This window comes from Macrobrachium nipponense, chromosome 1, assembly GCF_015104395.2.
Source record: "Macrobrachium nipponense isolate FS-2020 chromosome 1, ASM1510439v2, whole genome shotgun sequence".
Taxonomy (NCBI): domain Eukaryota; kingdom Metazoa; phylum Arthropoda; class Malacostraca; order Decapoda; family Palaemonidae; genus Macrobrachium; species Macrobrachium nipponense.
The window spans coordinates 168,532,995-168,549,279 of NC_087200.1; the positions used below are offsets into that span (position 1 = coordinate 168,532,995).

At 40.9% G+C, this 16,285-nt stretch overlaps 1 protein-coding gene across 1 annotated transcript in view; it reads left to right on the forward strand.

Moving 5' to 3' along the window:
• LOC135219808 (mitochondrial import receptor subunit TOM40 homolog 1-like) overlaps nt 1-16,285 on the forward strand; it is a 76,757-nt gene that overhangs the window by 21,595 nt on the left and 38,877 nt on the right. The window contains exon 3 of the mRNA XM_064256892.1: nt 1,792-1,939. Within this exon, the coding sequence (XP_064112962.1) occupies nt 1,792-1,939 (148 nt within the window). The remainder of the gene's footprint in view (nt 1-1,791; nt 1,940-16,285) is intronic.

The following is a 16,285-nucleotide window of genomic DNA, read 5'->3' on the forward strand; positions in this document are numbered from 1 at the left end:
ATTAAGCATTGTCTTTCTTCTGGAGAGACTTAATTTCTGAGGTGAACTCTCAGTCAGGTGGGCATTCTGCCTACTGTTAAGTGAAAGTTCTGGACATCAAGACAGTCTGTACTCCTTTAGCTTTCAGGCACAATATGTTCCATGCTTAAATTTTTGCAATCAGCTGAGTGGAAGTGAAAACTGATTTTTGCATCTCTCTATATTTGTAAAACAGCGTTGGTAATTGCAGTACAGTAAACCCACTCCTGCATCATGGGGATGGGTACCAGACCCCCCCCCCCCCCAACCACCACAAATAGCTAAATTCTGGAAATACTTAAAATCCATCTTAAAAATGCTTAGACTGCCTATTTTGAGAGTGTAAAAGAAAACTAAAAATGCTGAAACCCAAGTATTTTAATAGTTTTACCACAAAAAGTGCATTTAGTTTTGAAAATTATATGAAAATACAGACATTTGTGAACATTTTTCATTGAAAAATACCACAAATAGGTAAATTTTTAGTGAATAATAGGTTTATACAGTGCCTAGAACAATCTGTGAATAGATGAGTCCGCTAATCGTGAGTCTGTGATTATCGGGGCTGAATGCACCTTGGGACCATTATCAGTGACTGGCTTGAGGACGCTTAGGAATTTCTCCTACTTCTCTTTGCCTTCTAGTAAGGTGTAGAGTTTTTGGGGCGCTTGGGGTACAATGTATATATACCTGGAGTACCCACCAGTTTCAAAGGATGTGTAGGTTTCAGTGATGTCTGGTTGTTTTGTATATTGGTACTGTGCACAGGGCAAGGACACTTCTGTATGCTTTGCTAGTCATTGTTCATATCCTTTGCTGCAAAGGTCCCACATAAGTAGTGGCACTCCATGGCTCAACCGCCATGCCTGAACACAAAACAGAATCAGTTTTCACCTGCAGTAGCTCCCTTACTAGATAAGGAAATGACAAGCATTGTTTCAATGCTAACAACTTTTTCTATTTCAAAGTCATTACCATTTTCAATGTATTGGAGTAGAATATGTCCATGTATCCCACCTCCATTCAATGTGGGATTCAGCTATGTAATTACTTGCTAAGTTATATGATACTTACATAATAAAATTAAGTTTCATATATACTTACCAAGTAATTACAAAGTCAAAGCTCTCCCTTCTATCCTCGGATGGACATACTGGCACAAAAACAATGAAGAGATCTGCTAAGACATTTCCAATATTCCTGGCAGTGGGTGAGGCCTGTCACCTACGCTAAACAATCGAAGCGCTACCACGATTTTTCAAATTAAAGCTGCTGTGCAAATTGAAACTTTGTATAGCTATGAAATTAATTGGTAAGTATATTTGAAACTTGATTTTATTATGAAAATATATCATATAGTGGATCCCCCTTATATGTAGGGGATGCATACCAGACACCCGTACGAATAGCTAGAATCCGCAAATACTTAGAACCCATATAAAAATGTTTAAAACCCCATATTTTGTTAGTTCAAACTGAAGAAAACCCCACTACAAATGCTTATGCCTGTTTTTTAATTTGGGGATATTTCATTATAATATGTGAGTCTGTAAATAGTGGGGGTTGACTGTATTTCTACCATTTACTTTCCATCTGTTTTCATTGATCTTTTCCAACCTGTGTTCAAGTACCATGATCCAATTTTCACCTATCTAATGAGACCAAATTGATGGGACCAACCAAATTAGTGTAGAATTATACCAATAGTATTGTTAACTACTGTCTAATATATGTAATTCTGCCCCATGGATAAAGTATTTTGCATATCTTCAGGTTTGGTGCAACTTTCGTGGGAACAAATCAGGTATCCCCTACGGAGGCATATCCTGTGATGCTAGGGGATATTGATCCATCTGGTAACCTCAATGCCAACATTATTCACCAGATATCTCCTAATATTAAAACTAAGTTTGTTGCACAGGTAAGTTTACACAAGTTTAAAAGTTTTATTATCAAAACCAGGGAATTTGCTTTTGCCTTTTATGGTTTTTATTAAATAATCCGAATGTTGAAGGTATTGCAGGAAGTAATTCTTTAACCCAATCAAAAAGTTAGGAAGAAAGAGTTCACATATAAGTATTTTTCATACAATGTACTGTATCACAAACCCATTAATTATAGAAATAGCCTTTGCTTATGGAGGATGCACCCAGATGCCTGAAGCCAATGTTCTAAAAAGAATGGTTCTTCCATGCATGTACAGCCATTACAGCGGCCCTCGGTTAGCGGCAGGGGTTCCGTTCCTGGCCACCGACGCTAAGTGATTTTAAAGCCTGCAGCCGTCACACACCTTCTTTCAAAATTCTAGACCAGTTAACAGTGCCCTAGACCAGCCAAACGTCGCCGTAATCCCGCAATGGCACAATAAGTAACATTATATTTATGCAGTATAGTACTATAGAATTTACTGTACAGTAAGTAGTACTGTACAGTACATTATAGTATTATAAATACTGTAAAGTGAAAAAGCCTAGCTTTAATCCTTTGGGTGTCTAGAGTATGTAAAGATATAATAAGGTTTTATACAGTGTACAGGTAGCTGTAGTGTTCAAGTTACAATAATTCATCCTACGATAATCTGATTTTATGAGAGAGCAAATTACCATAGCCTAACTTTATCCCATCTTCTAGTTACATAAGTTCAAAAACAGCAAAAGAGAATGATGAAAGTATGGTTTTAACATTATACACGTTGCATAAACTTGTACAGCCATGAACAACTGAACGAGAAACAACTTTTTTTTTTCTAAGTACAACCGAATTGGATAACATCCGTTTGGCTTGTATTTCAGTCATCATTGTACTATAGTACAATATTACCGTAGTTATAATTGACGTTATGTAGAATAGAACAGATATCTTAATGTAACAACTTTATTCGCTTTAGATCATAGATCAATATAGATCAAAGATCACTCTTGAAATATACTGTTAAATTTAAACCTAGATATAACTGAAGCTGAGAAAACTGTTCAAGCTGCTAATGTCTATTATCATGCATCGGCAACCAGGATATTACTCCAGTAAAGGTATGCCAACGAACACAAACGTAGATAAAATTGAGATAAAATCATTTTAATCAAAACTACTGTGTTTGAAAGAACACATTTTACTGTTGGTTTCACGCAAATATAAGATAAATAACATAAAGTTCATATCATGATGATATAAAGGAAAATTGCTAACGTAATCTGTTAAAGAAAAAAAATTAGTTCACAGTCACAACGAGACGTGTTCATTTCATATTTCCACCTAAAAACACATTGTATAAGGATAAATAACCTTGTCGCATATAAGTCAAGTTTCTAGATATTCATTTATGCTAACTAGAAGCTAGAAAATTTGCTCAGAATTGCATTAAATATGGCAAAACAAACTTTTATTTGCCATCAGCTGATTTCAAACCAAAACATTGGCCACTCCATGGAATACTGGCTTAGATTTGATGTAGTATTTTATAATACACATTTTAAACATAAATGCATGAAAACGTATAACAAAAACCTGAAGTTTCATTAACAAAATCAGTTATAATTAGCTCCCAAATTAATAAAATAACTCCATGCATTTTTCAGAACAGTGGCGGACAAGAATGAGCTTGAAAAAACATCCTTTGACAGAGTGGAGGGTAGTTACAAAAGCTGCCTTAATTTGTATCGTATTTATGCACAAAAAATAAAAATACCCTATACGTAATATATTTTCATACACATTTTGAATATAAAAGCATGAACATTTATAAAATCGACACATCGATCGCTAAATTTGCACCCTTTTTAACTCGGTATTTTTGGAAGAACGGCAGGTGGTGGCTTACTAGAACGAGCATGAAAAAACATCGTATTTATAATGTGAAGGGCAGTTTCAAAAGCTGTCTTAGTATCATATTTTTGCGCAAAAATAACAATACCCTATACGTAATACATATTCATACACATTTTAAACATAAAAGCATGAACATTTATAAAATCAACACATCGGTCGCTAAATTTGCAATTTTTTTAACTCTCCATAAAACTTGTTAACCTTCTTACGCCGAATGGACGTATTAAACGTCGAGTCAAATTGTCTCCCGTATGCTGAATGGACGTATCATACGTCGACTCAAAAAAGTTTTTTTAAAAATTCGCGGAAAAATACTTAAAGGCCTACCAGCCGAAAACTTTTGAATCACGCGCCTTGGGGGATGCTGGGAGTTCACGGATCAAGGCGTTGTTTTGTTTACAATCGCTACGCAGGCGCGCAAGCACGAATTGCTTTCTTATCGCACTAAAAAGTATCAGTGACACATCTCGGAAATTATTTCGTCACTTTGACATAATTTTTGTACCATTTTAAATTATCCTTTACATGAAGTATTATATATGAAAATGTGTGCAATTTCATGTAAAATACAACAAAAAAATACTCATGATTGTAGTACAAGCGGGCCGCTTGTACTAAAGATACATTATGCTCCTTATTCATCTGTGCCTCTTGAGTGTGGACATACTGCCTTTGTATTTGTGTTTTTCCAAATGTCTTGCCACAAATCCTTTAAGCAGTGCAGTGTGCTGTGGCTTTGATCTTTCCAGATTTTTTTCTTGCAGTAATACCTTGAACACCCACGAGGTTAGGTTGCAGAACCTGTCGTGGAAGAGAAGGATTTGTGTAAGTTTGGTATGAGTGGTGTGAGTCACAAAAAATGCTAATAAATTATTTTTCCACCAAAATGGTGTGCTATTTTTGCCTATTTAACTTTATTTCATGCTTTTTTCAGCTTTTAATTGATATAGCGTTATAGTTGATGCAGGGAAGCATAATTTCCTTAAAATACAGCAATTGTAGCATGAAATACGGCAAAAATTCTTCAAAAATGTGAAGAGAAGTTTTAAAATAGTCATTGATATTTTTATATACTAATTGATGTATGTTTCTTTATTCTGTATTCTTTATTCTCTTTTTGTTTTTCATAAAGTTGTGGATACTCATGTATCATGCGAGTTCCTTTTATGAGAGACCAAATTACAGTAGGCTATCCTCTTTTCCTCCATCTTTTTATCCCATGCTCTAGTTAAATAAGTTAAAAAAGTAAAAGGGAATGATAAGATTATCATAGTAATGTTATGTTTGTTGCATAAACCCACACAGCCATAAACAACCGAACAAGAAACAGTTGTTTTGTCATTTAAACCGTTTTACAATAATTAACAATTACCATAGTTAAGTTACAAATGACGTTAAATAGAATGGGACATATATTTTTACATTACATATTCAGTGGACCTCCCGTATTCTCCTCGAGATTCACAGACTCAAGTATTTGCGGATTTCTCTATGGACCCTATTATTCTTGGGAAATTAGCGTAATCGTGGTAATTGACTATGAGAAAAGCCACAAATTACTGTTTTTCATATCAATTTTGTGATTAAATGCACTTTTTGTGATAAAACTACGTATTAAAAATAACAGGTATAGTAGAACCCCCCATATTTGCATTTCTGACATTCGCGGACTCGCTTATTCACGGATTTCTCTATGGACCATATCTACCCGTTATTCACAGGTAATCTGCTTATTCGGAGTATTTTTGGATGAGAATTATCAACAAATTATTGCATTTTAATATCAATCTCATGATTAACTCTTACTGGTCGGGTAAATATATCAATATGCAGCTCCTCAGGCCAAATAAACTTTGAGGTCAGCTAATTTACGGAAAAAACACATCATTTGAAAGAGGAAGATATGCAAATGTACATGGTGAAAGAAAAAAATTATAGAAACTTTTTACGCAAATTTACCGAGAACGAAGATTCAGGAACTTTTTTCACTTTTTACATGTTTTTCAATATTTCTTTGTACTTTTCTTTGTAGAATTATACATTTACAACTGACATACTATTGTAAAAGACAGGAAAAAACCAACAGCAACCCCTTTTAATGTATAAGAGCAAATTTACAAAAAGACATCATGTGAGACAGAGACGCAATACATTCTTCCTTGAAGTTAGAAGCAGAACTAAAGTCCTGAGACATTGGATTAGTGGTTTTAGCCAGTGTAAAAGTTGCCATTAGTGAATTTATGGGATATAGAAGTAATGGCACCTCTTTCCTGCCCAATTCTATCCAAATCAATTGTGCTTAATATTGTTTGTCTACAGGATTAATCCGTCCACCACCCCAAACCTGTTATTACTACTCCTGAGGATCAATCTGTCCTTTAAGGGTTAAATGCACATTTTGTGATAAAACTATTTAAAAAACCAGATATAAGGATTTTTAGTGGGCTTTTCTTGAGTTTGAGCTAAAAATATATATGCAGTTTTAAGCATTTTTATAGGGGTTCTAGGTAGTAGCAGATTTGAGCTTTTCACATGGGGGTCTGGAACACATCCCTTGTGAATACGGGGGTCCACTGTACTAAAAGCATTTTTGATTGGTTTTCTTGAGTTTGAACTAACAAAATAGGCAGTTCTTAGCATTTTTATAGGGGGTTTCAAGTTTTCATGGAGTCTAGCTATTTGCAGGGGGCCGGGGTCTGGAATGCAACCCCTGTGAATAAGGGGGGTCCACTGTACCTTTATTCACTATGGAGAAAGGATCAGCAAGGTAATATACTGCTCAATTTAAGCTGCAAGTTGTAGCTGAAGCTGAGAAAACAAACAATATTCAAGCTACTGATGACTATAAGTTATCGTGCATCGGCAACATCCCTGAAACTTAGACTTAGATATGCCATCAAACTTGACCATGAATAAAATTGAGAGAAAAGTATTTAAATCAAAACTACTGGTCATGAAAGAACACATTTTACTATTGTTTTCATGCTGATAAAAGATAAAAACATACAGCTCATACTATGATGAATAAAGTGAAAATAGTGAACGGAATCTATTGATTTTTTATATATATTTTACATTAAAATATGCCCTACACACCATCTATTAACAAAAAAAAATTATTAAATTTAGTTCACAATGAAGCTTAAGTCATGTTTCGATTTAAAACACTTTGTGTTACTAAAAATAACCTTGTCTCATATAAATATAGTATTTAGAGATTCATTTATGCTAACAAGAAGCAAGAAAATTCTTGAATTGATTAAATACTTACAGCAAAATATATACCTCGTAATTGCCCTCAGCTGATTTCCAAACTAAAACATTGCCATGGGAACTGAGGTATCTTGTGTAATTTTGAGAAATTTCACTTTAAGATAAAGTATGCTAGTTTACCTTTGCATCATGTTCAGTACCAAAATAAAAATAATAAAGATTTTTCATACCAGTTTTACACTTAATTAAAAGTATCAAAACATATAAATTACTTCAAAAATTAGATGTAAACACTTCTGTAGGGTTTTCCAAGGATTTGGCAGGTTTGTGAAAAAATCATGGATGCAAATTAGTAAGATTTCAATGAAAATTTTGCAGCTCTATGTATTTGCATAACTTGAAATGCGTATGAGCAAGGTATCACTGTATAAGCTTATGTGATGTACTTGGATTCTTGCTTATGATTATCTTCTTGGGTTAATCTTATAGTACAGGCAACTTACACACTGGTAAACTGTATTTGCCTGTTTTATGTAGTTTTCCCTGATTGAAGTTTTAACTTCAGTGCCATACTTTTTGCCTTATTCTTTTAATTAACTGCTAACATTTTGCATTTTTTGCAGATACATTTAAAGAATTATAGACTAGTTATATCCTTATATGGCTTTGTAGGGTAGTAAGTCATTGGTCCTCCACGTGGCAGGACACTAGAGATGACTGGTGAGGTGGCAGAGGCAGCAAACTGTGATCTCTGTGACCTGTCTCTGACACTGCTGCCAGTCATCCCTGCTCCAACTGCAGATTCTTTGATTGGGGAGAGGAGGATTGTAGGTTTTAGCATTTGAAACTAGTCAGATGAGTGATGTTGACATCCCTTTCAGCTCTTGGTATGAGTTTTTCAACTTGTTTTTCTGTGTGCTTGTATTCTTTTTGGTTTGCTACCAACTCAGACTTTCTTAGCCCCCATGAATTATTTACACTAGAATCGCCAACTAAAGACGACAGTTGCACACTGACTTAGAGCTGTGGGTAAACTGCCCACTAGCAGTTAGATTGTACAAGTTGAGAGCCCTTCAATTACATAGGTACCGCTGTTCACCAAAGGATAGCCAGTTCCTTGTAGCATGCAGTTACTAGCTGACTTAAGGCTAGTAACTCCTGCTGTTATAGAGCGAGCAAAGCACCCACCTTGGTGGGAGCCTCGTTGAGGGGTGGGAAGGTAGGTCGGATGGGGTGACGATCACGTGACCCAGCGGCTCCCTGCGGTTACTGGACCGCTAGGAAGGCGGAGGGGTGGCCTACGTAGTAGGCTAGCCGACACGCACGCCCATACAAAAAACATACAAAAAGTAACAATATTCAAAAGTAACACAAAATCATGCGCTAACACGGGGGAAAGGAAAACGAATAAATGGGGAGAGAAATGAACCCTAATTCGCATAACAACCACGAAGGGCCACCCGATAAGGATGGCCCTAACAGTAATACACCAGAACTAGCCTATTGCCGTAACGATATAACGATACCGTTGGGCAGACGGCCAGGGTAGGCTTGATAACAAAATAAAACGAACATTATAGAAAATATATATAAAAAAATAACAGAAAGACATGCACGAAAAATATAACGGTGGGTACCCGATGAGGCACGAAACAAAGACACGTGCTCGGAAGGAAACCCCCGTGCTAACTCACGAAAAATAATTAAAACTAAAAAATGAAAACTGCAAAATATACACGATCGACAATACTGCACTCCAAAACACAAACGAAAAACACTTCGTACTGATAAAGTACTCAGTTCACTAGGTTTGGAAGACCACGTGAAACCGATACGACACAAAGGGGTATGCCGTAATGGCGGCTCGCAGCCGCCACTGCGTAAGGCGATGCCTCGTAAAATCCTAAATAAAAAAGACCACGAAGGTCAAAAGCACTCCCTAAATAGTGTCGAACATAAAACCAGTACTTAACTTTGATGCAGAAAGAGATTGACGATCCATAACGCAAAAACACAAGCAAAAAAGCAGAAAATACGAGAGCACAAAAAAAGCGTGTAGCTCACGAAAGGCTATCTAAAGGAATGACGTCACTGACGCTACCTACGTGGTAGCAGGAAGTGAGCCGTAGCTCGGCTCCCCTTTTTAAAGGGTTTTTGATGTGGAAAAGGCTAATTGGAGAGGCTGCTGTGGTAGTGTATTTCACTCGCCCCAGATCCACACCGACACCTTTTAATAAAGGTGAGCGAGTCAGAATATTCTGACATGTCCAATTTAGCAGTTCTCTGGTATTATAGCAATATTTTACCTTAGAAATAGCGCTAAAGGAACATATTTCACGGAGCGACACGGCTTCCTAGCCCAGAATTAGATTTTTCTACGTCAAAATCCCTTTTTTAACCAAGGTCATCAACCAGGCATCCACAGTTGAAGCTTAGGAGACAAATCACTTACCGTCTTAACCTTATCATCCTGCAGCCAGTGTTTTTGGGGCTTCATCGTGAGCAAAGCCACAACTGTTTTTATTGTAGCTATATCCTTTGCCTTAAGAGTTGTTAACTTAAAAAGCAACAGCTCTCCATATCATGAGGTTGAGACCCAAACCTCAGTAGTAGCAGCTGGATCTAGTGCTCACCAAGTGTCAGGGACACAGCTCCCTGAGAGTGTTTATGCAACATTCACTATAGTTATCCAGTAATTGTGTTTGAAAAATGCAGAACTTTTTTTCATAGTAATATCCATGAGTATCTACTTCAGATTACAGCTATTTGGTTCCATTTTTGAAGACCAAGAACTCCAGGGAAGGTATGTTGAGACTGTTCTTAACTTGGTTCTTCAGGAACCAAGTGTGAAGGAATAAAATTTTGAGGACATATAATAGTGATGTAGGGCAAAGCAGAAGTAAATATGTGCTCATGTCATTGTCTACTTTTAATTTTTTTAATGGAATCTCAATATTATATCAGTTTTAATGACATGCAGTCAGAGGATCCAAACAACCTTGGCAAATATTTATCTGTGGGACAGCTCACAAATGATTGCTCTTATTACACAGTATGGATTTCTTTGACATGTAGACTATCCTAGTTTCTTGCTGCATATAATGTTGAACTGTGTAGGGTGTCTTATTTATGAGACGGTTACAACTGCTTGTCTTCATTGTATTGCCATTAACAGTGTTTTTCTTAGGAATTTGTCTGTCTCACACACATTTTACTAATCTTCTAGTAGCTCCCTTTGTGTCCTTCAAGCCCTGACCAGTAGGTAATCTCTGTTGAATCTGCTTTTTATTTAAAAAAAGATTTGGTCATGAAGAGGAGCATCGATGTCTGAGATGTTGCAGCTTCGCAACAGTGACTGGCCTTGATGGACTCACGATACAGACTTATAGACTCTAAGATTGCCAAGACAGGTGACAACCTTGTTAAGTGTGGAACCAGTCAAAGCGCAGACTGTCCATGTGGAGAAGACCCACAAATCATCACCAATATTCTTCGCAAGTGCCCCTTAAGTGCCCACTGCACAGATGAAGACTTTGAACTAGCTAACATCCATGCTTGTCATTGGATCTATGGATGGCACAATATGAAATTTTTTGCTGCTCAATAACACCAGTTTCTTTGCAGCTCATGGTCCAGACTTTATGAAAAGTGAGGCAGTAACATGCACAAAGCTACCACCACTTAAAAAGCTTTTAGTGAATCTCTTCCCCCTCCCAGTTTGTTTATAAATAATGTAATGTAGTAAGTTCAAAGAAAGGTGGTCTGTGCTCAGTGATTATCATGGAAAAAGATTTTGTACAAAGCAATGGTGAATTTTCTCTTATTATTATTACTGTTATTATTCATAAGGTGAAACCTATTCATATGGAACAAGCCCACAGGGGCCATTTACTTGAAATTCAAGCTACCAAAGAATATAGTGTTCGTTAAGAAGTAAGACAAGGTAAAGGGAAATGTAGAAAGAAGAGATACCACTTATTTTACAAAAGGAAAAATGAATAAATTAAAAAATAGATAAAAATGTATTAAAATGCAAGGAGTGAGAAATAAAGGACCCCTGGAACTGAGAGGTTCGACAACAAGGCACATTTACTGCTTATTGATGCTGCTGTTCTGTGAATCTGGTTGCTCTCAGCAGGTAAAGGAGATCAGGGATTAATTGTGAATGTGAAAAACTTCTGTTGAAATACAACTTAAGAGAAAGTGACAAGCCAGAGACCATCCATTGATGGTTTGAATGTTGGCTACTGCTATTAGGAAACAGAAACCTACCACCACAAACCACTCAATCTAAAAAAAGATAGATTTCTGGCTGAAGCAGACATCCACACCAGAGAACAGTACAATATTCTAGTAAAGGGGGTACAAATGACCTAAAACAGGTTGCATTGATTTTATCACTGTTATAAATTTATGAGGCCTTGCAAACAGTACCTTTTTGTACATGAACTTCCCTGCCAGATATATACTTAGCTTAGGTCTCTGACGTCACGACAGAAAATTCAAAATTCGTGGCACACGCTACAGGTAGGTCAGGTGATCTACCTTACCCGCCGCTGGGTGGCGGGTGTGAGAACCAGTCCCCCTTTCTTGTCAGATTATTTTCTGTCGCCGGCTGGACAACACCTGTTGTTCAGTCCTTACGATAGTTAAATTCTTTCTCGTTGCTGACGAATTGGATTTTGGTGAAGTACCCTTTGTTTGTTGGCTTGGCATACGCTTTTTGGATTGTTATTTGGATTTTTCTTTTGGATTTCTCTTAGAATTAATAATCATGGATGATTCTGAAGTTAAGAAACCTAGTTTATTTAGGGTTTGTTCAGTGAAGGAATGTAAAGTTAGACTTCCTAAAGCTGCATTAGATCCTCACTCTGTATGTACGTCTTGTAGAGGGAATGAATGCTCTTTTATTAACCCTTGCAAAGAGTGTGAGAATTTGGATGAGGATGGTTGGAAGGCTCTTTCTTCTTATGTGAGAAAGTTAGAGAAGGATAGGGCGCGCAAGGCTTCTTCAAGGAGCTCTAGTAGATCGAGGGTGAGTGAGATTGACGCTGAGAACCCTGTAGTAGAAGTAGTTCCTTCTCCAGTTTCAGCCCCTGCGCCCAGCTTTGAACCCGAAGATTCGTTTTCGGAAGTTGCTTCCGGGAGAGCCTCGATCAGGAGCAAGGAGAGCTTCGCTCGCTCTCGACAAGGTAAGAGTGATAGTGCAAGTGATCAGTGCAGTGCCCCTAGTGAAGTGGAGGGTGCGTCTGACCGGCTCACTAACGCTTTCAGGCCTAGACCTCTTCCAGACTCCCAGACCCAGTGGAGGAGGAAAGTCGAAAGCCGCAGGAAGGTTAGGGAGAACCCCCACCGGTCAGGCGTCCCCTCGGCAGATCCTGTTGCTCGTTCCCAGGCTGCCTTGGATCGAACCAAGAAGGAGTTATTGCGCCAGTGCTTCTCGTCATCTTCGTCGCCGTCTCCTAAGCGTAGATGGAAGCGCCTGCGGAGTCGTCGCCGTCTCCTCAGCGTAGATGGAGCGCCTCGGAGTCGTCTCGCCCTCTCAAGAGGCCCTGGAAAGCTCCTTGCGCCCTTCCTTCCAGCCCCGAATCCTTCGCGGAAGAGCCAGAAGTGGAACGCAAGAGAGCCAAGAATTCTTCTGTTTACGCTTCTCCTGTTCGGTCTCGGACTTCGTCTCCTGTAGAGGAATTTAAGAGGTCTCCTGCGTGCATCCTGGCGGGTCTGCAGGCGCAGATTGCGGCTTTAGCTGATTCTATATTGCCGGGACTTCTCATCGTCGGAAGGACGCCTCGCTTCCGGTGAAGAAGTTTAAGAACGTCCCTTCTGCTAGCTCTCCTCCGGCTAGAAAAGTTTTTGAGCCTCGTAGCAGGAAGTCAGAAGGGCAGACTGAAGTTCGGGATCAATCTCCGAGTAGGCTCTCCTCTCTCCCCAGCAAGAGTATTGAGCATGTCAGGCGTAAGGAGCCGGACAGGCTCTCTCCTCAGGATTTCCGCTCCTCTTCAGTTAGGCGTCAAGAGCTTGACAGACGTCAAGAGCCTCGTTATCGTCAGGAGCGAAGGAAGAGTTCTTCGCCTGGTTGCCGCTCTCCTTTTGACGGACGCTCGGAGCCTAGTAGGCGCCAAGAGCCTAGTAGGCGCCAAGAGCCTAGTAGGCGCCACGAGCCTTGTAGGCGCCAGTGGAAGCATTCCTCTCCGTTGGATCATTCCCGATTGGATAGGCGCTCAGAGCCTTGTAAGCGCAGGGCTTCGGACAGGGACTCCTCCGTGGATGTTTTCTCTCCCCGTGGCAGGCGTCAAGAGCCTGGTAGGGGTTTGGAGTCTGATAGGCACCAAGAGCCTGGCAGGCGTTTTGAGGATGGCAGGCGCCAAGAGCCTAGCAGGCGCAGAGAGCCTGATAGGCGCTCTCCCTTGTCCAGGCGCTCTTCTGTGGAATTAGACTTTGTTTCCGACAGGCGAGCTTCCACTAGTAGGCGCTCTCCTAGTAGGCGCTTTCCAAGTAGGCGCTCTCCTAGTAGGCGCTCTCCAAGTAGGCGCTCTCCAAGTAGGCGCTCTCCTAGTAGGCGCTCTCCAGGTAGGCGTTCTCCTGGTAGGCGCTCTCTCTGTAGGCGCTCTCCTTTTAAGCGCTCTCCCAGTGGACATTCTCCCAGTAGGCGCTCTCCAAGGAATAGCTCTCCTCCTGGCAGTAGAACTTCTAAACGTCATTCTTCTGAAGAATACCTTGGGGATTCTGAGGAAGATTTGCCCAAGGATGCTTCAGTTTCTTCATACAAGAGACTGACCGACCTCCTCTTGCAAGATTTTGGGGAGTCTCTTTCGGCCGTTGCTCCTCCGTCACCTCCGTCCTTATTTTCAACGACCAATACGACTAAGAAGTCTTCAGTCGTTAAGATGAAACCGACAGTGTCGATGAAGAAGGCTCTTAAGAACTTTGACGACTGGTTGGTATCGAAGGAAGAGAAAGGCAAGACCGTATTTTCTTTTCCCCCGTCCAAACTTACGGGTAAGATGGGGTTCTGGTACGAGTCAGGAGAGCCCTTGGGTCTGACTCTTCCCTCTTCAGCAGACTCGGACTTCTCTTCGTTGGTTGATTCCGCACGTTGCTCGGCGCTTAATTCTGCGAAGACGACGTGGGGTATGAGCGAGTTGGATCACCTTCTGAAGGGAATGTTCCGAGTCTTAGAGGTTTTTAACTTTCTTGACTGGACCCTTGGAGTCATGGCTAAGAGGACTCAAGATCAAGACACTCTTTCACCTGAAGACCTTCACGCAGTGCTGTCTTGTATGGACAAGGCAGTGAGAGACGGATCCAGGGAGATTGCTTCCCTTTTTGGCGCAGGAGTAGTAAAGAAGAGGGCCGTTTTCTGCTCCTTTCTTACCAAGGCTGTTTCTCATGCACAGAGAGCTTCCTTGTTGTATTCCCAACTTTCTCCGCAACTCTTCCCGAAGAAGATAATTAAAGACATCTCCAGCTCGTTATCAGCTAAAGCGACGCAGGATATGCTGGCTCGCTCAGCTAGAATCCCGAAACCTTCGTTCCAACAGAAAACGAAGAAGGAAACTCAGACTAGGCAAGAGCCCTTTCGAGGAGGCCCTTCGTCCCGCTCTTCTTCCTCCAGAGGTTCGAGACCACCCAGAAGAGGAAGGACCTTCTCTCGGTCTATTAGGGCCAAGAAGTAGCTCGCGTGTCCTCCAGACAACTGTGGGTGCCAGACTTCTGAACTTTGCGGATGTCTGGGCACGAAAGGGGGCGGACAACTGGTCCCTCACTATCATCAAGAGGGGATACCTCATTCCCTTTATCTCGAGACCACCTTTGACTACCACTCCAAGGGAACTGGTGGCCAAATACAAAGACCCTCTAATGAATCAAGCCCTCGCTCTAGCAGTAGAGCTGATGTTGGAGAAAGAGGCAATAGAGATGGTACAGGACCCTCTTTCCGCGGGTTTCTACAACCGTCTGTTCCTAGTTCCCAAGAACTCAGGAAGATGGAGGCTGGTTCTGGATGTAAGCGCCCTGAACGTCTTTGTGAAGAAGAGGAAGTTCGCTATGGAGACGACTTCATCAGTCTTAGCAGCTCTTCGTCCCGGGGACTGGATGGTGTCACTGGACCTTCAGGACGCTTACTTCCACGTGCCGATCCATCCTTCTTCACGCAAATTTCTAAGATTCATGTGGGGAGGGAACGTTTTTCAGTTCAGGGCCCTATGCTTCGGCCTTTCCACAGCCCCCCAAGTCTTCACTGGGCTGATGAAGAACGTTGCTCAGTGGCTTCATCTCGAGGGAGTGAGGATTTCCCTCTACTTGGACGATTGGCTAATCAGGGCCAAGTCGAAGGAGAAATGTCTGGAGGACTTACGATTAACGTTGAATCTAGCAGCTTCTCTGGGTTTGCTAGTGAATTTCGAGAAGTCACAGCTAATCCCCAGTCAAGAGCGTATCTATCTGGGGATTCTGATGGCTTCTCAGATTTTTCGGGCGTATCCTTCCCCAGAGAGGATAACCCGAGGTTCTGAGAAGGTAGCAATCTTTCTAGAGAAAGATGTATGCACAGCGAGGGAGCGGATGAGTCTGTTGGGGACACTCTCCTCGCTGGAGCAATTAGTTTCTCTAGGGAGGTTGCACCTCAGACCCCTACAGTTCTTCCTGACGAGGAACTGGAACCGAAGATCTCAAGGTCTAGACTTTGCGTTCAAGATCTCGCAAGAGATAAAGGAGGATCTACGTTGGTGGCTAGACCCTCTACTGTTCAAGGAAGGCCTTTCCTTGCAGGTTCGGAACCCCAGCCTAGTGTTATATGCAGAAGCATCGGACATAGGTTGGGGAGCTACTCTCGGGTCGAGAGAAGTGTCAGGCACCTGGATGGGGGATCAGGTGTCCTGGCACATCAACAAGAAAGAGCTAACAGCGATTTGGTTCGCTCTCAAAACCTTCAAACCCCTCGTAAAGGGAAAGTCAGTTCAGATCAACTCGGACAACACCACAGCCCTGGCTTACATTCGGAAACAGGGGGGGACTCACTCTTTCTCTCTGTACGAGACAGCGAGATCGCTCCTCCTGTGGTCGGAGGAAAGGAAGATAAGTCTTCTCACCAGGTTCGTACAGGGAGAAAGAAATGTCAGAGCGGATCTGCTAAGCAGAAGGAATCAAGTCCTTCCCTCAGAGTGGACTCTGCACTCGGACGTATGCCAGGAGCTGTGGAGGACGTGGGGCAGGCCCCATCTCGATCTAT